Source organism: Oppia nitens, unplaced genomic scaffold (assembly GCF_028296485.1).
Source record: "Oppia nitens isolate AA-2021 unplaced genomic scaffold, nextdenovo-longstitch-racon4-pilon3 scaffold18_pilon_pilon_pilon, whole genome shotgun sequence".
Taxonomy (NCBI): domain Eukaryota; kingdom Metazoa; phylum Arthropoda; class Arachnida; order Sarcoptiformes; family Oppiidae; genus Oppia; species Oppia nitens.
This window is the reverse complement of record NW_026533197.1, coordinates 1,013,683-1,036,583: the sequence shown is the minus strand read 5'-3', so window position 1 is coordinate 1,036,583 and position 22,901 is coordinate 1,013,683. Positions and strand designations below refer to the sequence as shown.

Here is a 22,901-nt window from a genome sequence, read left to right as displayed (position 1 = left end):
AAAGGTTTTGTCAGTCTATCATAACATTGATTGTAAGATCTGTTTAACAAATTATATAAAAAGGTTTTGTCATAAAAAGAAACTAATGTTTATAGAACTGAATCAAATTTTTAAATAACATTAAATAAATTACTGTTGATATTTGATATCAAAATTATAATAATTGTTTGACAGTTTTATAATGTTTTATTTACAAACTAACTGTTTATAACTTTTAAACAAATAATGATTTAACAATTTTTACTACTATATAATAATAACTAGCTTTCTCTTTAATTTACATGAAAATCAATTTGAAATCATTAAAATTTGTTATAAATAAAATACATTTATACAGTATATGTATTATTTCTTGCATATTATTTCATTAATATTTTTTCATAATTTGTTTTGTTTTATTATATATATATATATATATAGTTCTATTAAATTCCTTTCCTCTTTTTATTTTCTAAAGTTCCTTTTGTTCCCTTTATTTGTTACCTAAATAGTATATTAAACTGTTTTTTAAGTATTGATTAATAGTATCTTTAAGTTTATTAAATTGAAAGAACTTATCAGTAAAAGACGGTGAAATACATTGTTATAGATATAGATATTGTAGTAATTAATTGAAAAATAAATTACATTTAAATTAAAATTAATTTTTATTTATATACATAAATAATATATTTATGATAAAAATGTCATAAAAATGCAAACATATATATATATATATTATAGTAATTGAATTTACAAACTTAGAAATATAAAATCTTTAAAATTTTTATATCACAGCTTATTCTTTGCTTAATATTGTTTAAAGGTTTTAATAAAATTAATAAACATTTGATCCATTTCTGGACAAAACCTTTATTTTTAATATTTCAATATATTTTTTGCTAAATATTTAAGTTTTGGTATTATAGTAATAATATGAAATATATTTTACCTTTCGATGAACGTTGAAGAGAGATATAAAATATTTTTCATATTTTCCGGAAAAATGGAGGAATTTTATTAGAAAACTTCTCTCTTTGGGACAGTTTGTCGAACTCTAATTCTATAACAATTCGTTACAATAATTGTATTCATTTCATATAATGACAAGTTTTATATGAAATATGAGTTAAATATAAGTTTTATATAAATATATTCAATAATAATAATATCGATGAGAGAAAAGTTTGAAATAAATTATCATAAATTTTATATCAATAAGAATTGTATCTTAAATTTAGTTTCTTTTATTAAATTTTAATAATAATTATAATTAAGAGGACATAAAATTTAAAAGAAAAATTAATTTGCATTTATTATAATAATACATAAAATAGAAAAAAGGTTAGAATAGAGACATTAATTAATTTTTTATTCTTTAATTAAATTTAATTAAATCAATAATATTATAGAATATTAAATTCATAAAATTATAATATTAATAAAATTTACTTATTATAAAATATATTATTATAATTTATATTTTATTTTTCTATAGTTATTTTCATCTATATATATATATTTTATTTGTAAAATTGTATTTAGTATAAAAACACGAAAAGCTGGTCATTTTTTCTACATTTTTTTACTTTTAATAAAAAATTTGAAAGCATTGATATAATAAAATACTTATATCTTATATATTCCGATATATTATAAATTCCTTCCATCGTTTCATATCCCAAAAGTTCCCTATTTTCTGAGCTGACTGTGAATTCCCAATCAATCTATTTCTTTGTGTCACTTATTGAACTCTTAAACTTTTTTTTATACTCTAAACAAATTTTATTATAAGATTTGAATGATAAATGTTGTATTAAACTGTATTTTGAGTGTCATTGTTAAATAATTTCACTAAATTTATTGAATTCAAGTTTATTTTTAAATATTTCAATGAAATTTTATGCAAAAAAAAAATAAGTGTTGGTATTATTTATTGTAGAAATAATAAATATATTTTTCCCAATGAGCTAAGGAGGAAAAATAAAATATTTTCCGGGAAAGAACTTGGAAAGTTCCCGAATTCTAAGTTTCTGATAATTTATAAAATTAATGTTTTATTTTTAATTTAGATGATATTTTGTTTATTAATTATAAAAGTAATATGTGATTTAATGGTTTAACTTTTATGATTTAATAGTAATAAAACTTAACATATTTTTAATAAAATAAAATAATGAATATAAATAGTTCTATAATATCACACTTTAATTATATTTTAAATTGTCAAATGATATTAGACCACAATATATATATATATATTGATTTTATACTAAATTATTTACTATAAAATTCTATAAATAGTGACCTCGTTTACAACAATACTGGAAAAAAGATTTAATAAATTTCATATGAATTGATAAATACTGAATAATACAAAATTTCAAAACTAATAACATTAAAATTTGTTTAATTAAAAAAGACAGTTTAGAATTCTAAATAATACTAGTTTAACCCGCGCAACATGTATAGCCGTGCAATTCTTTTACTAATTTTATAAGTAATTTTAATGAGACTTAATTTGTTTAAACAACTACTACATAACCTAATGTAACAAAACTACTGAACCAATACACATTAATTCGACTAAACTTTTAAGAAATTTTAGTTTTTATATATATTTAAATAATTTTAATAAAAATTGAAAATTTAATCATTTTTGCGAAAAAAAATTTACAAAAATTTAGCACAGGTAGCTTACCTCCCGGTGCCCTGTGAGTAGTTTATCCCGCGCAACATGTATAGCAGTGCAATTCTTTTGCTAATTTTAAAATACTTATCATAAGTAATCTGAATGACTGCCTAATTTGTTTTATATAACAAACTACATTACTTAACCTAATGTAACAAAACTTTATAATCAATACACATTAATGCGTCTAAACTATTGAGAAATTTTAGATTTTTATGTATATTTAAATAATTTAAAGAAAATTTAAGTTTTATCATTTTTGTGAAAAAAAAATTACAAAATTTTTCACTTTTAACTAACTTCCTGGTGCCCTGTGATTCATACAATATAGCAAAATGTAATAACAGCACCTGCCTACCTGTCCATAAAACCTACCTGAGCTTAATAATCATTTAAAATTTTCCATAGAAATAGCATTACTTTAAATAAAAATTGAAAATTTTAACATAAACTGGAAATTTTTGTATTTGAGAAAATTTTACAAAAACTTAGCACAGGTAACTAACCTCCTGGTGCCCTGAGACTCATACAATATAGCAAAATGTAATAACACAGCACCTGCGTACCTGTCCTTAAAATCTCCATGAGCTCAATAATCATTTAAAATTTTCCATAGAAATAGCATTGCTTTAAATAAAAATTGAAAATATAACAATACATTTTTAGATTTGAATTAAAATATGGTTGTTGAGGAAGTGTGCACACATACAGACAGACAGAGACTAATATCTTAAAGTGTTATATTGATATTGATTTCTGAAAATTTTCATAAAAATAAACTAATTGTGTTTAAAATATTTATTTTTATAATATAGAAATTTTCACGAACTCCTGAAAGGCATACGTATCTGAATTCTTTATTTCTGTCTGTCCGACAGTTTGTCACAATTTTGAATTCAGATATGGATTAATCATCAAAAAGTAAGGTATAGTATATGAGCATCAAAATTGTTGTCTCTCATTATGAACATTGACAAAATGGTGTCCAAAATTTTAAAAATAATTTTTTCTAAAAATTTTGTTTTCAAAAAATAAAATAGAGTTTGAAAAATTGTTAAAAGCAAAAGTCAAAATAAGAAAGGTTAAATTTTAAAATTCTGATTTTATTTTCAAATAACTATCAAAATATAAGTTAGGATTCAGAAAAAAATATAATAAACAACAATTATTTTGTCAGTCAAGAGACGGACAATTAGATGAAATGATGGTTTGATTAAAAGATTTAAATAACGATTACGTGTAGTGATTGTGTTGAGAGACAAAACGTTACTAAAGGGTGGAAAGGGATGTGATGTCTGTATGTGCGGTGTGTCTGTCTTTATGTATGTGTATGACTGTCCACATCTGGTCAATAATTTATATTTATAATATTGTTTAGTCCGTATAAGTATTATAATATGTGTTGACATTCATAGTTTAAATTTGTATTTTGTCTGTCATTTTGATCATAAGTTTATAAATAGATGAATACTTTTTCAGATAATTCTATTATACATTACAACACAAATATTATCAAAATTTTAAAATTGTCAAAAAATGCAATACTCAGACACAAACTTCTAATTTATATATGAAAACTTAAAATTTTGTGAATATTGAGCAAAAAATATTTTTAATATATGCATTGTGTTTAGTTATGTATTGAAAAACTATTTTTGTTGATAAAAATACAATAAAATGTCTGAGTTTGTGGTAAAGCTCTAAATATTGTTATATTAAATAATTTTTTAATTTGTTGAGTGAGTATGAAATATAGTGTTTTGATCCGACACAACAATTATATATTTATATATTTATTTTTTTAACTATACTTACGGTAATGTATATTAACACATAAAAACTAATATTTTATTTTTTTATTATATTAATAAAAGCAATATATTTAAAATGTTATAAAGTTTCTAAAGTGTTAGTGTATGGGAAAGGGATGGATAAAACAATTGGATCAGAGGTGTCAGGAATTAAAATTACAAAATCAGGAATTATTTGAATTGATATAATACTTTAAATAAACATTTATTGTCAATATCTCACACATTAATTACATTTTTCATTTACAAATATAAATATTAAAAACTTTATAACTTAATAACTATTGAGAAGGTCATCAATTATCAAATGTATATTTTATGAAAAGATATTTACATTTTATTTATACTTAAATTTCTTAATTATCGAGAGATATATCGACTCTATCTAATTATTTTTAGTTTACAGTATACATACTATAACTGTGTTTTACATACATATAGGATTGCTAGAAGTTTTATATTTTAGAGGATTGCCATCCGATTTAGTTTATTACAAGCTGTCCTCTCATACTTTATCCATTAATATGTTTTAATCTAATTGTTTAACAAGTTGTTAGTAAAGATAATAAAACTAGATATTGTATATAAAAATATATAAATTAAAATTTTTATATGTTTTTCAATTATTTTCCAAAATGCTGCTTATTATCCGGTTTTTAAAAATATGATATAGTAATCCTACTGTATATGTCATATCTTTTTCTAAGTTTACTATTAACTACAAAAATATTATCAGGAAAATAGATGATATCCTTATTAATTTAATATAATTGTATTTATTAACGTTTATTAAAGTTATATTTTAATTTTGTCAAAAAATAATAAAATGGTTAAGATTTTAGGCATAGAGTTCGCACCAATTAATATACCAATTGAAAGACGTTTACAAACCTTAGCTGTTCTTTATTATTGCTGTGAATTTCTTTTAATTGGATTTTTATCGCTATTACTATTAATAAATTTAATATTTACTAAATATTATTATTTGTCTATTTTGTATTTTATGTGGTTTATATACGATCGTAAAGTTTGCAATCAAGGTATGTAAAGTGTAATTAAATTATATAAAATGATATACACTGTATAATAATTAAAACTTTATTTATATGTCATAAAATAGGTGGTCGTTTGAGTGTATGGGCGCGAAACTGGACTATTTGGAGATATTTTGTTAATTATTTTCCATTAAAATTAGTAAAAACAGTTGATTTGAATCCAAATAAGAATTACATCTTCGGTTGTCATCCGCACGGAATTCTCTGCGCCTCTGCTTTCGGTAACTTTGGTACAGAAGGGACGGGATTTTCAAAACTATTTAATGGTTTAACGCCTCACATACTAACACTTGAAACACAATTCTGGTTCCCTTTCCATAGAGAACTCTTCCTTATGTCAGGTATTACAACATCTATACATATATTATATATAAAATATTTGATACCAATAATACAATAATTTATTTAATTTATAAATAAAAATTGTAATAAACAAAGTAGTGTCTGTTTAAGTTAATAGATTTATAATCAATTAAAAAATTTTATAATATCAATATAATTAAATTAATTGTATTGATTTTTATTTTATATGATATATTCACGATAACTAAGTTAACGTTGCATTTATTTGATTATTAATATTAATTTAATGTCAAATTATTTTTTAGGTGCCTGTTCTGCAACTAAGCAAAGTATGCAATGGTTATTGAGGTATACAATTAAAATGAAAACAATTTATATGATATTAACTTAAATTACTGTATAATCTAATTGACAGTAAAGAAGATAAAGGCCATGTGTTGGTATTACTAGTTGGAGGAGCTATTGAAGCACTCGATGCCGTTCCCAATACATTGAAACTAACTGTCAAAAGAAGAAAAGGCTTTATAAAATTAGCGTTAAAACACGGGTTTTATATTTTTACTATTATATTATATTTATTTAATTTTAAGTGAAGTCAAACAAATCAATTATTCATAGGATTATATTAATAATAAATAAAGTATTTGTTATTCTTTAACTAATTAATTAATTTAATCACAATTTAGAGCATCACTTGTTCCGGTCCTATCTTTTGGTGAAAATGATATATTTATTCAAAAAGAAAGACAAAACAATTCATTTATGAGAAAAATTCAACAGTTATTAACAAAATATTTGGGATTTTCTCCGCCACTGTTTCATGGTTTGTATAGTTGCTTAAAATAACTTCTCAAACTTCAAATTATTGTATATTTGATATATTTAAGGTCGAGGAGTGTTTCAATACAACTATGGATTTATACCCTTTAGAAAATCTATAACAACAGTTGGTAAGACTTTATTTATTTATTTAATCAATAAATTAAATCATATTTATTTAATAATATTTATATATAATATATACTATTATTATATAACAATATAAAACTGTTTGAAAGTACTAATCTTAGTCTTGTCAGACAAACTTCTCGATCATATTTTTAATTTACTTTAAAATAATTTCAAATATCACTTCTTAGAAACTAGTAGTGCGTTCGCTAACATTTAAGCGCTGATCTAACTATAAATACAAGAAAGTTGCAAACAATACAATATTAATGATATATATTTCAGACTAATGTGTGTCAAAATTCAACAAATTATTAATTATAATTTTAAAGTTATTGATTGCAAAAAATAAAGGTTAAAATAATAATTTTTAATTTTCAAATAATAATAATTAAATTTTTTGTTGTGTGATTAAGTGATAACTTCTAATAAATTTGTCTAAGATAATGTTTAAACTGTAGAATTTTTTATTTAATTATTATCAATATTCAACAATACAAATCCATTTTAATACTTTATTGTTAATACATTACCCCTATATTAATACTATAAATTATAGAGTCTATTATTTATATATTATATACTATTCTACAATATAAATTAGATTTTAATTAATATCAATTATTGCTATTAAAACTTTATTTTAGTAATATTTTATTTATTATTTTTAATTGAATGTAATGACAAAAAATAAATTATGTTATAATCTGTAATATTTGTTAATATTTGATAGTAATTAATTAAGATACTAATAATATTATTTGGTTATCAAGATAACATTTTAAGACAATGTTATTTCTATGGGAAATTTTAAATGATTATAGAGCACTGGTAGATTTTAGGCTCAGGTAGGCTGATGTTGTGTAACTATATTTTGCTATATTATATGAGTCATAGGGCACCCGGAGGTTAGCTACCTGTGCTAAATTTTTGTAAAATTTTCTCAAATATAAAAATTTTTCAATTTGTATTAAAATTTTCAACTTTTATTTAAAGCAATGATATTTCTATGGGAAATTTTAAATGTATATTGAGCTCAGGTAGGTTTTGAGGACAGGTAGACAGATGTTGTGTACTTACATTTTGCTACATTGTGTGTCACAGGGCACCGGGAGGTTAGCTATATATGCTAAATTTTTGTAAATTTTTTTCAAATGCAAATTTTTTTTGCAAAAATAATTAAATTTTCAATTTGTGTTAAAATAATTTAAATATATATAAAAATCTAAAATTTTTCAAGAGTTTAGACTAAATAATGTGTATTGGTTTAGTAGTTTTGTTACATTAGGTTATGTAATAGTTGTATAGAAAAATTAAGTCTCATTCAAACTACTTATGATGAATATTTTAAAATTAGTAAAAGAATTGGACAGTTATACATGTTGCGCGGGACAATCTATAATCTATAATTTAATATAATAGTTTTGTCTGTTTGTTTGTTTGTATGTGTGCACACTTCCTCAACAACCATTTTTTAATTCAAAGCTAAAAATATATTGTTATATTTTCAATTTTAATTTTAAGTAATGTTATTTCTATGGGAAATTTTAAATGATTATTGAGCTCAGGTAGGTTTTAGGGACAGGTAGGCTGGTGTCGTGTAATTACACTAAGCTATATTATATGAGTTACAGGGCACCGGGAGGTAAGCTACCTGTGCTAAATTTTTGTAAAATTTTCTCAAATGCAAAAATTTTCAATTTGTGTTAAAATTTTCAATTTTTATTTAAAGTAATATTATTTCTATGGGAAATTTTAAATTTTTGTTGAGCTCAGGTAGGTTTTAGGGACAGGTAGGCTGGTGTGTCGTGTAATTACACTTTGCTATATTGTGTGAGTTTATGTCACATGTTAGCTACATGTGTTAAATTTCTGTAAATTTTTTTCAAATGCAAATTTTTTTCGCAAAAATGATTAAATTTCCAATTTTTATTAAAATTATTTAAATATATATAAAAACTAAAATTTTTCAAAAGTTTAGTCGAATTAATGTGTATTGGTTCAGTAGTTTTGTTACATTAGGTTATGTAGTAGTTGTATAAACAAATTAAGTCTCATTCAAATTACTTATAGTAAATATTTTTAAATTAGTAAAAGAATTGCACGGCTATACATGTTGCGCGGGTTAAACTAGTTGTTTATAATCATATTGTATTACAAGATAATAATTCTCGAGATAATAAAATTAACACTTTCATCCCATTAATAAAACTTTTTAGAAATTTTCTAATATTTTTAGAACTTTTAATTTTTTTGCAAAACTTTAATTCAAATCTAAATTCAAAATTTAAAAATTACAATAATTATTGTTTAACACATAAGTTATTTTGCAACTCTTGCGGTAGTCTAACAAATAATCAATTGTGTCAACTGTTCCGATCCTCACATACTCTGCAGGCATTAGGACAGTGAATATGACTATCAATAACTGCAGACCTGTAATAATAACAATGTTTAGCAATAAAATACATTAATATTTTATAAGTAAAATGAGGCGATTTATTTACTCAAAAAGTATTAAAACAAATCAATATATTTTTCAGTTAATTCAATTGACTATTTATGTATATTTTTAATTGATTATAATGTAAACTTATACTTCATATACAGCATATGCACTACAATTTGTTATTTGTATAAATATTAAAAATATTTTTAAATATTAATTATTATTTCATTTAAACAGTTGGAGAACCTATTGATATAACAAAAGTAAAAAATCCAACAAATGAAGAGATTTATGAACTTCAAGACAAATATATTGAATGTCTTAAGAAATTGTTTAACGAAAACAAAAACAAATATGGATTCAATGATTTACAACTAATTATTCAATAACATTTAATTAACTATAATATCCATAATTAAAACTACATTTTTTAAATTTATCTATTACAATAAAATGTTTTTACAATTGTTTATTTAATTTTGATTATTTAGTTAAACAGTAATATAACTTTAGTATACATTATTATAACTAATGGATTTTATGTTAGTTGATTATCTTTAATTATTATTGTTATTTATAAGAAATTTAAATTGAACAATAAAAAAATTAACTTTAAATGTTAGGTTATATTGAATTTATAGTTAAAATAACAAACTTAATGGTTTAAAAATATTTAATAGAATAATAAACACTAAATATAACTAAATAGTTATTATTGCTATGAATGACACCAATTGATTGAAACCTCAAAGCAATTCAATGATTACTTCAAACAGAATATTCTGTAAAGAGTTGTTAAGAGAATGTCAAATGTATTCATACATAACGTACTAATGATTGCCTCAAAGCCACACCCAAAGCATTCATATCATACTTAATCAACAATTTATTACAACTAAAGCCAGTCATTGTTATGCAGGCAAGAGATAACAATAGGCGCCACAACTATAATATATATCTGAATGTTTGTTTGCATCGAATTCAAAATACCTTATGAGTGAGTTATGTGCGCAATGTATGAATGAATTGTATTAAAGTACTGTAAATGTTGTGTCGTATATACTGTAATACAGTGTAGAGTACTGTATGTAATGTATGTAATGTATGTAATGTATAATATGTACTGTTATTATAACACTATTAGTGACTGCAGACTGCAGTCATAAACAATTATAGAGCTCTGCATCTCATTAGACAACCATCACATGTCTGTCCCTAAGATTATCACTTAAATGGTAAGGTATGTCATTTGACCACTTAATCACTTGATTGTCCAAATATGATGACTACAATCATATCAAACGAATGAATGGTTATCTTGAAGAGTGATAAAAGTGGTGACAATAGTTGATAACCATTTGGTCTCTAGTGTTGAGTTGATGGTTGTCTTCAGTAATCAAACAGCAAAAGACAGACACCTTTTGATTGACTGACCGGTCATTGAAACCAACGTAACAATTGTGGCGTTGAAGTCAAAGTGCAATACATTTAGTGATGTCTTTTAAGACTAATGAGTGATTGTCTTCACGTAAGACACTAAGCATTTGGTCCCAAACAGTATAAGATATGTCTTCCGTTGTGCCTTTGATTGACTGATGGACTACTGATCCTTACAATTGTGTCATCAAAACAATCTTTAAATGGATTGTCAATTATATGAAAGATAAGAAACAAGTGATATGTTTGCCGAAGACTGGACTCAACCGAAATGTATGTCTTATTTATGTCCTTTTAAGACATTTGTCTGTATTGTCTGTATATTATATTATACTATACTATAACTTAGTGATGATTAAAGTGATTATATATTAACATAATTATGAATAGTATGAAAATATCAATCAATTTGTTACTATTTGTTACAATTAGTCCATTTGTAACCATATTTGGTATGAATTGATTGAATTAAATGAATAATAGCTAATAATTAGTTGCATTGAATTTAATCAAAATTACGATTATATGGTCTCAGTGTCTGTTAGTTTGTCTCTTAATATTGACTATAATATGTTATAATATGCTTTAATTTGATATAATATGGCATTCATTGCATTTAATATATTATTTTATATGTTATATAATGTATTGAATTATGTTAATATTTCACATATATTTAATTGTATGCAATAAATACAATATTTAATATCTAGTGTGTTGTTTGAGCTCAAGGTTATTCACTATTATATTACTTTATCATTATATCAATACAAGATATAGTCTATTATACAATCAATTTCTATTAGACTATTTCTGCCTATTATTTTAATGATCACAAGTGAATACAATGTTAGTACAGTATATACAGTATTATAGAGTATATTATATTAATATAATTTGTCACAATCTATATTTGCAATATATTATTAAGCATTGTATTATGTATTGTGTCAAAAATTGTTTGACAGGAGATTCAATGCTTAAATTGAGGCAAATTATACGCTAATCGTAATTATAAATAAAATAGGATTATATCTCTCATATTACTGGTATATAACATATATATATATATATATATATCGTATATACATTATATATATAAATAGAGTGTGGATGTGATGTGAAATGCAAACAACTATTTGGAGACAAAGTTTTGTCAGAATATTTTGGTTTCGAGAGTTAGAGATTTTTTTTGATTAAAATTGATAGCTTTTTGGAGTTTTTTGCGTTAATTTTAATGTGAAATCGAGTCGTTGGGAGATATTTATAAATATAAATGCAATGAAAAGTTATTACGAGAAAAGTGTAAAAAAGTTTTGAAATTTTTAAATAAACACATATTTTGTTTTAAGTTGTGTCGGAATCGACTCGTAATAGTGTTATTTTATAAATACATGTATATAACTGGCAATAATACAGTATAGTTATATAGCTGTTTGTATAAACTGTATTTATATTATAGTGACACAAGTGTTGGTTGAAAATAAAGGAGACAACTGAAGTCCGCCTCATTATTGAGTGTCTATCTGTAGGAAGAGTATCTCAAATCAACTGTATTGCCATATTGGCCAACCATCTGACGCATGGGTGGTATCACTGGTGGTCTATTAGTATTTGTTATCGTATTCGCTATCATTCAAATTGATTCAATAGTTTGACGACTGGGCACTCTTGGAAATTGTTGGCATCTGTTGATCCATTGATCAATCAGTGAGCCAGTCATCCAGTTATCTGTTATGGCAATGGTTAACACATTGGCCAACGTTAAGGACTCGCGTTGGCTTCAGCTGGAGGTGTGTCGGGAATATCAACGAAACAAGTGTTCCCGGGCTGACAGCGAGTGCAAGTTTGCACATCCAAACAATAATGTCGAAGTTCAAAACGGTCGGGTCATTGCCTGCTATGACTCCATCAAGGTTTGACCAATTTATTTATATACAGTAATTAAATTATAATGAAATGTATGACATGTAAAGGGTCGGTGCAATCGTGAGAAGCCTCCCTGTAAGTACTTTCATCCGCCACAACATTTGAAAGACCAGCTGCTCATCAATGGTCGTAACCATTTGGCACTAAAAAATGCTTTACTTCAACAAATGCCTCTTCAGACCGTCCTAACGGGTCAGCTGCCAATGGTAAGCATTTGGACTAACAATTAATTATATGAGAAATACTATTTATTGCTAAATCATTACAAATTTTCATAAATTTATTTGTTAACTCATAATATATATAGCATTTATGTAGAATATACTATATTATATAAATTATATACTGTATATACATATGTATATACATATACACAATATTAATAGAAACCAAAAGTAAAAACATATCAAAGTTTGGTTTCTTTGCTTTTGGATAATACAGTTTAGTGAGTGAGTTGGCGCACATCTTAAAAACATTTACACTGTTTATAGTTATAGCCAACACATGGAATATAAAGTTAAACCAATTTATTTTTGTCTTATTTTTTAAAAAACATATTAATCACATTTAATGGCACACACTTTAAGGCTAAAACTTAACTTAAACATGTCAACTCATTTCTATGTTGAATATCTTTAAATACATATAATAACTATATTTATAAATTATAATATAGTGTGTCATATAAATAGTATTAACATTATTTTAAACCACAAATGTTTTTGAAAAAAGTATAGTTTACTTTACATAACTATATAATTTTACAAAACTAACCAATAAATTATTGATTTTCATAAACATTTATTGCATTTCTTTAAATCTAGAAGTTTTCCAAAATTTATGTTAAAATATTTAATTTTACATTAAATTTAACTATGATTGAGATTACTTTAAAAGTTCCTAAAAAATAACATCCATATCAATGAAAATTGATTTTTGTTTTTCAATATTATTTATATAACTTTTTCTACTAAATGTATTTACAAAAGAAACCGTTTAAGAGTACGCCGATAGCCATAATAGTAAACAATACAAAACAATAAAAATATATTACTAAATATCAATACCTAAAAATATACAGTACTGAAAACCTCTCCCAAAAACACTACAGTAAAATTGATATATCAATAGCTTTCCCAACAATGGACCTCAAAAAAGCTAATTTATTTTATATTCTCTTATAAATTGTTTTCTAAAAACTTTAACTATCAATTCACCAAATATAAAAATGTCCATAAATTTTAATACATACTTTTTTTTATAATTAAAATAAATTTTCTTTAAGTAACATTAATTAGATTATTATGTTTTAATTTATTATGTGTTTATAGCAGACATATAAACTCCCATTTTTTCATTCACATAAATTTTTGTAATTGTTATTTAGTAATATTAATTTATATTATTTCTACTAATGATATAAATAAAATATATACTTATTTATAACATTATTTATTTTTTTTATTTAATTATTCTAAAGAAATTGGGTACAGGTTTACACTTAAGTGATACTATTTTGTGAAAATAAACTGTTATTTCAATTATTTGTTAATTCATAAATTATATAAAAGTGTTAAATGTAGTTAAGTCTGTATTTAAAAATATTGTTTGGATTATAATGAAAAATGACTTTAAAAGTAAACATCACACATTTCTGATGATTTTTTAATATAAAGTAACAAATAAGTGAAATATAAATAATCGTTTAAATTTTAAATTTACTAAACGATTAAAATGAAGTTTTAGGATTTTATAACATGATTTCTATGTATTTTGTTGTAAATTACCTATTTTTATAAACAGTATTTTGCAATATCTTTCAATTTTTGGACATTTACTTTAAACATTTTTTGTTTAAAAATTTGATTTTAACTTTAAATGTATTTGACTAATTAAATACAATTTTTATATAGATTCTATAATGTATGTTAGATACTACAGTAAATTAGTATATATCAGTGTAGTATAAATACATTACATAAGATGAATGAATGAGAGAAATAATTGAGAAATATAGAGAATAACGGATAAGCATGTGATGGGATTGTATGTGATTTTAGACTAATAAAGTAAGAAAAATTAAGTTATAATAAATACATATAATTGACATATGATTGCCTGATAAATATATAATTATATAATTTCATATTCTATATACTGTACTCATAAGTTATAGAATATAATTATATTATACTTACGATTTATCGTTATTTTTGGAAAATCTACATTTTTATTTTGCAGTATAAACTTACAATATTTTATGCCAAAAGATATATATCAATATTATAAAATAGATTATAACTATTGATATTAGCATTTTATTTCTCGGGTTTCTTCAAGTTTTGTGCAGAAATCTCTAAAATTATATTTAAATTTTTTTTAATAATTTGTTATATATTTTTGGAAAATTTTATAATAACAATATACTTTATTCCATTTTAATTTATATTATGGCTTATATTGTAAATATCTAATATATATTTATATAATCAGAATATAGAATCAGAAATAGTTAATTTATTTTATAATGATTTTCATTCTCTAAATTAAATTTTTTAATAATAAATAAAAAATTTAACATTATTAATTATTTGCATATAATAAAATAAGTATGTTATTTAATAATATAATGTAAAAGCTTATTTGTTTTATTTAACAATAAAAGTCTGCAATGAATGTCTCAAATTGTCAATTTATAGTTATTGCTAATTGAAAATTATAATTATTAGATATATTAATTTGATTAATAAAGCATGTGATTGGCTTTGATGTGCTTTTGTTAACCAATAGGTGGGACCGACTGCTAGTTTGCTAACAGCTTACAGTCGACCACTGGCCCATCAAATTGCTGGCCAACAACGGGCGGCGGCTGCAGTGGCAGCCACTGCTAGCCTTTTGAATGGTGCTGTCGGACACTTATCCAATAACACAACTAACTGTAAGGTAAGAAGTTTCATACAATAAGTTAATTGCATTTAAAATGCTTCAAACAGATATGCATATTATTTACACTTATTTATATTGTCTAACAAACTAATGATGAATCCATATTAATATTCAACTCAATATTATTATTTTTGTAGAAACAAAACGATGCTCTTAATTGATATGAATTAATTGTTATAAAAATGTTTAATTGATTGAGAGCTCATTTATTTTTTATTATCACTTGTCTGTAACTTTGTTATTGCATTTTATACTTAAGATACTAAAGTTAATTATTAAATGATATATTGTTCAATAGTTGATAATTTCGTTTAGTTTAAACTTTGATAGTAAATATATTTAGGCAATTAAAAAAATTATAGAAAAAATTATATGATTCAAATGAGAACACTAATTGATATTCTATTAATTACAAAAATTGTATAAAATTAATATTTTAAATATATTTATTTAAATTATTTATTAGTCAAGGAGTACTGTTATTGTTATTATAGTGATTTCTCAATTTTTAATAATTAAGTTAGTGTTGGAATAATTTGAAATCAAAACGTGACTTTGAAACTATTGTACCCCAAAATGATTTATTGAATTCAAAATAAACTGTAAATCTATGATTAAAATATATTTATTTAAAATTTTAATTTAATCATTTAATTTAATTGTTATTAATTAGTCAAAGCTAAGGTTAGTTTTAGTATTTAACAAATTTTTAGTAATAGTAATAATAATACTGTAATAACAATATTATAATTTTAGAATAATAATAATAATAATAGTTTAAATATGAATTTTAAATTATTTTGCATTTCCACGATTTCATTTATTTATTTATATTCAAACGTGTAATATATAAACAATATAATTGTTATCGACATACATACATACATTGAATTAATTAATAAAACTTTTATTAAAACATTTATTAAAAAGCTAAATTTTATATTATAAGCATTTTTAGTAAACATTGATATTAATGTTATTTCAAAGCTAAAAATATTTAATTTTAAACTAATTAGCGTACTAATTAATACAATTTTATTTAAATAAATTAACAAGTTCAAATGTTAATTATAATTTAATTTTTAAACCAAATTGCTATTTTAATTATAACTGATTTTTTTTATTTATATAATGTTTGTACAATTTATTAATTTACTTAAACACAAACAAAAAAGTATTGAAACGAATCCAAAATATAACTAACATATAATGAGATTTTGTCATATTTTCTAATTAGTAATTTTATAAGAATATATAAAGTTATAATGTTGTGCCATTAAATAGCAAATAAATTTTAATTAACCATAGATATAATAAACCATGAAATCTATTTATTTAAAATGGCTGTTATTTCTATTTAAACGAAAAATATAATTATAAATCAAAAATAACTGTTTTGTTTAAATATTTAATCGAAATTATTGAATAAATATTTTTTTCTAAAATACTTATTAACTAACTTACAATTTTTGCAAAATATTTAAAATTCTTAACATGAAACTATATTTAATTTTATTTTAAATTAATTTAAAAATTTGATAGTAATAAAGTTAATTTACTAATTAGAATAATTAGAATATAAGTAATCACTTAAATGTATTAAAAATTATGCATCAATTTGTTTTTAACAAAATCTTAGATTATATTTATAATCATTTTTGTTCATTTCTATTGTTATATCTTTATAAACTTAGTAAATATTTTTAATTTCAATATTATATATTTTGTATATCTATATATTTGTCAATTTTTGAGTTACATAATGGGATGCAACCAAACTTAAATCAACTGAACAATGTTGCCACAAGTGATGTCAAAATTTTACAGAGTTATTGATAGTTTTAAAAACAATTTTTTAAAAACTAATAAATTGCAAAAATTTTATAAACAGAATGAAAATTTTAAAGACTAAATGAGATTAGATTATAGATTAAATTTGTGAACTTTTGTTTATAAATATTATTTATATAATTTTTTTGTAAAGTATGGCCATTGTTTTTCATATAAATTGAGATTTGTTTTATGAGATAAGATATAGATTTTGCACATTTAATTTGTATTGATTTTAGATTGTGAAAACATTGAGGTGAAAGTAATATAAAATTTCATTGACATAATCAATATAATGTTATATAACTGTATGGTCAAATTTTTTGTTTGTTTACTATGTTTAAGATTATTTACAGAAATGTTTGTTTATTGCATATAATAATATAATAGTTATTTGTGTTTATGACGGCAAAGATCGTCACAACTTTTAATAAAGTAAATATATTGTTATTATATTCACTCAATAAAATAGAGACATATTTTTGGTTCAAGTAATAAACATATAACTTAAGCAATGATAAGTATAATATAAATTTAGCCAAACTTTGCATATTTGGAGTGACAAAAGCCAAATAAAATGTTTTTATGACTCAATTCATGATATGACATAACATAACATTCCGGTGTCAATGTGTGGGAGAGACCGGTGTTGATGTCTGTTAAGTCACTTTGAGCTCATATTTTGGCACATCTGTTGCAAATTCATTTAGGGTCTGACCTAAAATGCAATATCATTATAGTGTATATTAAATACTCTAACATCTAGTGATGTCTGTCTCCATTAATTTAGATTATGACATAAAGTGATAGTTGTAAGTAAACATAATAACTTATGGCTAATATATTGGTGTTATAGGGTACCGGTGCATATATGGCAAATATGCCAGCTCTAGCATCAGCTTCTGCTTATGGTGCTTACCCCACTGCTGCTGTCTTACCTGGTCTGATGTCAGCTGCTGATCACTTGACAACAAACTATGGTGTAGTTCCTTCTCCTACTCTGATAGCCTCGTCTCACAAAACAACGCGCACAGACCGTCTTGAGGTATAACTATTAAACAATGACTGAATAAATCACCTCTAGGTATGTCGTATTCTATGACTATCAGGTTTGTCGAGAATTTCAAAGAGGAAACTGTAAGCGTTCAGAATCTGAATGCCGGTTCGCACACCCACCTGATTACCTGCAAGTGGACGCCAATGATGGTGTCGTAACGGTGTGTATGGATTTCGTGAAAGGCCGGTGTTCCCGTGAACAATGCCGTTATTTGCACCCCCCGCCGCACCTGCTGGCACAGCTTAAGGCCGCCCAAAACAGGCCAAACTCTGCTGCTCTGGTAGGACAGCTATGCCACTACTGTCTTGTTTTGTATTGTTCATGCATTCATCCAATGTTGCGATACCTAATAATTACCTAAACCTCCAATACAGTTATCTATTGATCCACTGATTGCTATTAAATGAGGATTACAAACATATAGATCAGTGCTATAATAGGCTATAGCTCTTAATATGATAAGCGACTAATTTGTCGAAATAACTATTTTATTATCTAATATTATATATATATATATATATATATATGTTAGCGTTTGGTCCTCATATGCAATATAAAAGGGATGTTATGATTATAGTGATAGTAATTTAGTGACAATTGGCCAAAACTGACCACTATATGACTAAAACTATTGATAATCTATTAAATACTAACTAAAGCAATGAATGCATGCTTTAAATGACACATTAATATGTATTAATTTTGATTTATTTTTCTTTAATGATATTATTGGCCGCTTTAATGCTGGCTGTGGTGATCCCTTTGGTAATCTTTGAATACCTGTGACTGCTTATTATTGCTACTATTGTAATGCACTCGCTGTGGACATTAATGTAACTTAACTTTGATCCCAACCTGCCTTTTGATGCGTATATAATGTTATAATGACACCACAAATGTTGACAAAAAAATATACATTACTTGACATACATCTGCATAACAAACTGATAGCCGTCCGCATCGCACGTATCATTGGCCGAAGCGGCTGTTTCGTCGTTGGCTGCATTACCGCCGGGAAAGAAACGAACGCGAGATCCCGCAGACGAGTTTGTTATGGTATATAAGCATATATTGCATGCTTTCTGTTAGGGTTTGCAGACATTGTTTCACCAGTTTATCCATACTATCCATACTATCCATTCTGGTTATGGGCTTACTATGGCTTGTCTTAGGTTTGACTCAAACTGCGCCCAAACTATACAAAACGATTCGTTACTTTTCTTAAAATTCCTAATTATTTAAAGATTTAATTTTATCATTTTTTCTATTTAATACATTAACCATTACATAGCCAATTGATTTATTAATTGATAAAAATAGTATTATTATTATTATAGTTATGATTATTATTACAATGTTATTATTAGTGACCGGAATAATTTGGAACCGCAGTGTTGTGTCAAAACTTGAGACAATATATAATTATTAAAGTTATATTGAATGCTAATTGTGATCATTAATTGTTAAGTAAAAAGTGTCAGTCACTGGTGATGTCTTATTTATTGTTAATTTAATTGTAATTATTAATTATAATAAACTTATTAGTTAATTATAAGTAGCGCATGAATATCCTATAATTGCCTTTCAGCACGTTTTGTGTGACAAGTTTTGCTCGGGTGCTTAAAGACATTTTTAGGACAAACTATCATTTATTTATAAATAAAGTCAATAAACAGCACCTTAGCAATGCTTTTCCCATTTATACCCATATTGTTTACATAACTTTTAAAGTATTTTAATTAGTAGTGAATGAATATTGCATTATATGTGAGTAGAGGACGGCTTTTATAACAATTGCATTTTAATATTTTTAATATATTTTATACTTTAATTTGCAAATTAATAAAGTGGTGTCTCATTGAAAAAGGCCAATTATCATCATATACTGTACTGTATATACAAATAAACGTATTATTACTGTGGATATGAAGTCTTATACATTTATCAAATTTAAGTGATTTTATATGAGATCGGATCTATTTTTGAAATTAAGCTTATAATTCAATAATCATTGTTTTATAATTCACTTTTTTATTATTTTATTGAGTCTATTTCACTTATGAGAACTTATTTTTGAAATAATTTAAAAAATCAGTAGCATAACAATTAGTAATTAATTTAAGTAATAATAATAATATTTATAATAATAATAATAATATGAAATTTGCTTGGATTCACCAGATAACATTGGTTATGCTTTATACTTATTTAATAATTATAATAATAGATAATATTCATCACCTAAATTAGCTTTAATGACCACAATTAGTTTATTTTATTATAAAAAGCATTTAAAATAATCAAAAATATTTATTAAAAATATATGTAATCTGTATTTTTTGATTACTTTTAAATGTTAATTGAATATATATATATATATATATATCACCTGATAAGATACATATTATTGAAAGCTTGCTTTAGCTAATGAATAAACATAATAATGATAAATATAATTAAATAAGACTAACGGTGTTCATTATTTAGACGTTTCCGGGTGTAGTTCCACTATCTAAACGACCGGCACTTGAAAAAAGTGGACTTCCCGTCTATCAACCGACTGCTGCCTATCAACAGGCACTGGCAATGCATCAGTCATTTGTTCCCTTCTCTTGTAAGTGTGGTTTCACTGATTGATTAATATGATTAACATATTTATATTAATTTATTATTATTTGATAAAAGTTTATTATCCGGTTGCTGGACATCCTAATAGTATTCAACGATTTTAACGACTGATGCAATTTTATCTATTGTATCCAAATTCTGGTCACTTGTTTTATCTCATTGTTTATAGCATAACCTCTATATTTACAATGGTATATATATTATAGCATTTTTATTACAACTATTGTTTTAACGAACTTTTTCTTATTTTAGGTCATTTTTGAGCTTAAATATTGATATTTAGTTAAATTGTTGATCATTTGACTTGAAAATGGATAATATATCCATTGAATTGTGTTTTGTTTATTTTGACACAACACACTCTACCATATTATTTATATAATAATTAATTTTTCGATTTAAATTATGGATAAAATTTTTAATTAAGAGGATATATAACAAATATAATTAATTTTACAGTCAAATAGTCTCATTTCATAGGTTTAATAATGATATACATATTTCAGTTATTTAAAATTAAATTAATGTTATATATTGACTGCTTAAGTGATTAATCAATAATTGAGATGATACTATCATTACTTACTTATTGATATAAAGCCATTTTCGACTGTAAGTTATTTAATCGATAACTTATGAATAATTTAAAAATTTTAAATCATAATATAGTTTAAAAAAAACTTATAATAATTATTTGAAATGATAAATAAGAGAAAATTGGCGCAAATATTTCTACAACAATTCCGTGCAATTGACTACAGAGTCCTTATTGTGGCCTCAAATCAGACTATTTTTGTGTTTTTTGACTTTTATAGAGGAATACATTTATTGAAACCAAATATTAAATTTAAAATGATTTTTGGAAAAACTGAAGTGCAATTCTGGTGGATATTAATTGATACACAATTTGGATACTGAATACCAATCAAAGCAAACTAATATAAAGTTCTCATTTCTGTGATAATGAGTGGAATTATTGATAATAACTTATATTCATATTTCAGATATTATTATTAATATAATTATTATTACTATTATTATTATTACTATTACTATTATTATATATTAATATAATTATATATATATATATAATTTATATATACAATACATATATAATATACATATTGTCAAATATGACGAAAATTGCAACGAAAAAGATATTTAATTTTAATGAAGTGAATTGAAGTCACTTTTCAGTTAAATCTAGTCTTAATTAACTTTAGACTGAATATCATTTTGTTTTTCGCAACAATGTTTGCTTCCAATTATCTTTCCATTTGAAGACCTGATCCAATAGATCGCTAAATTAGTTATAATTAGGAAAATGTTAGCATCTGTTGGTTCAGATATTTCATTTATGTCATCATTTATTCTTTAAATTATTATATTTTATTCACTTTGTATTTTTCATTTTAAACGCTTTTTAAATGTTTTATTTATATAATAATAATAATATTACAGTTATTTAACAATTATTGTTATATTTATATATATATATATACTGTTGTATTTTTAGAGTATTTGCAGTATTTATTATGCATTATATTTATCGTTAAATTTAGTCTATATTTATTTTCAATTTTATGCAATTATTATAAACGAGTCATTAAAAACATTATTTTACAAAATAAGTTGAATTTATAATTTAATGTTATACATGATATTTTATTGAAACATTGCAAACAATGTCTATTTGATGTACAGATTTTTAAATATATTTGTAAACATAATTAAATTATTATAAACATTGTATTATTAATGTGGTATAAAAATGTTAAACTTGATGTAATATTTGATAAATGTGTTTGCGATATATAATGTGACCACTCGTCCAATA

The 22,901-nt window shown here is 23.5% G+C and overlaps 2 protein-coding genes across 6 annotated transcripts; both read left to right on the top strand.

The window, feature by feature from the left end:
• The first annotated feature begins 5,266 nt into the window (after positions 1 to 5,266).
• Positions 5,267 to 9,626, top strand: LOC128965991 (2-acylglycerol O-acyltransferase 1-like). Its single transcript, XM_054312787.1, has 7 exons — positions 5,267 to 5,522; positions 5,603 to 5,878; positions 6,146 to 6,188; positions 6,256 to 6,387; positions 6,527 to 6,663; positions 6,728 to 6,790; positions 9,475 to 9,626. Exons 1-7 carry the CDS (start codon positions 5,309 to 5,311, stop codon positions 9,624 to 9,626), a joined length of 1,017 nt encoding a protein of 338 aa, XP_054168762.1. The 5' UTR covers positions 5,267 to 5,308.
• A 745-nt stretch (positions 9,627 to 10,371) lies between these two features.
• LOC128965944 (muscleblind-like protein 2) lies at positions 10,372 to 21,604 on the top strand. Of its 5 annotated transcripts, none has more exons than XM_054312730.1 (10): positions 10,372 to 10,947; positions 12,137 to 12,590; positions 12,651 to 12,809; positions 15,394 to 15,546; positions 18,236 to 18,424; positions 18,489 to 18,596; positions 19,388 to 19,492; positions 20,924 to 21,050; positions 21,122 to 21,255; positions 21,317 to 21,604. In XM_054312730.1, exons 2-9 carry the CDS (start codon positions 12,411 to 12,413, stop codon positions 21,166 to 21,168), a joined length of 1,068 nt encoding a protein of 355 aa, XP_054168705.1. In that variant the 5' UTR covers positions 10,372 to 10,947; positions 12,137 to 12,410; the 3' UTR covers positions 21,169 to 21,255; positions 21,317 to 21,604. The 5 variants fall into 5 exon arrangements, with proteins under 5 accessions (XP_054168705.1, XP_054168703.1, XP_054168706.1 ...); XM_054312728.1 differs by having other exon boundaries at positions 18,489 to 18,716; XM_054312731.1 differs by lacking the exon at positions 15,394 to 15,546 and having other exon boundaries at positions 18,489 to 18,716.
• Positions 21,605 to 22,901: the final 1,297 nt, after the last annotated feature.

What these genes read in the sequence shown, in the direction of transcription:
- LOC128965991 (XM_054312787.1), top strand. Translation starts at nt 5,309, where the DNA reads ATGGTTAAGATTTTAGGCATAGAGTTCGCACCAATTAATATACCAATT. An exon ending in AGAACTCTTCCTTATGTCAG is followed by an intron (nt 5,879 to 6,145) that starts GTATTACAACAT and finishes ATTATTTTTTAG; the next exon opens with GTGCCTGTTCTGCAACTAAG. An exon ending in AGTATGCAATGGTTATTGAG is followed by an intron (nt 6,189 to 6,255) that starts GTATACAATTAA and finishes TCTAATTGACAG; the next exon opens with TAAAGAAGATAAAGGCCATG.
- LOC128965944 (XM_054312728.1), top strand. Translation starts at nt 12,411, where the DNA reads ATGGCAATGGTTAACACATTGGCCAACGTTAAGGACTCGCGTTGGCTT. An exon ending in CCTGCTATGACTCCATCAAG is followed by an intron (nt 12,591 to 12,650) that starts GTTTGACCAATT and finishes TGACATGTAAAG; the next exon opens with GGTCGGTGCAATCGTGAGAA. An exon ending in CCGCAGACGAGTTTGTTATG is followed by an intron (nt 19,493 to 20,923) that starts GTATATAAGCAT and finishes TTCATTATTTAG; the next exon opens with ACGTTTCCGGGTGTAGTTCC.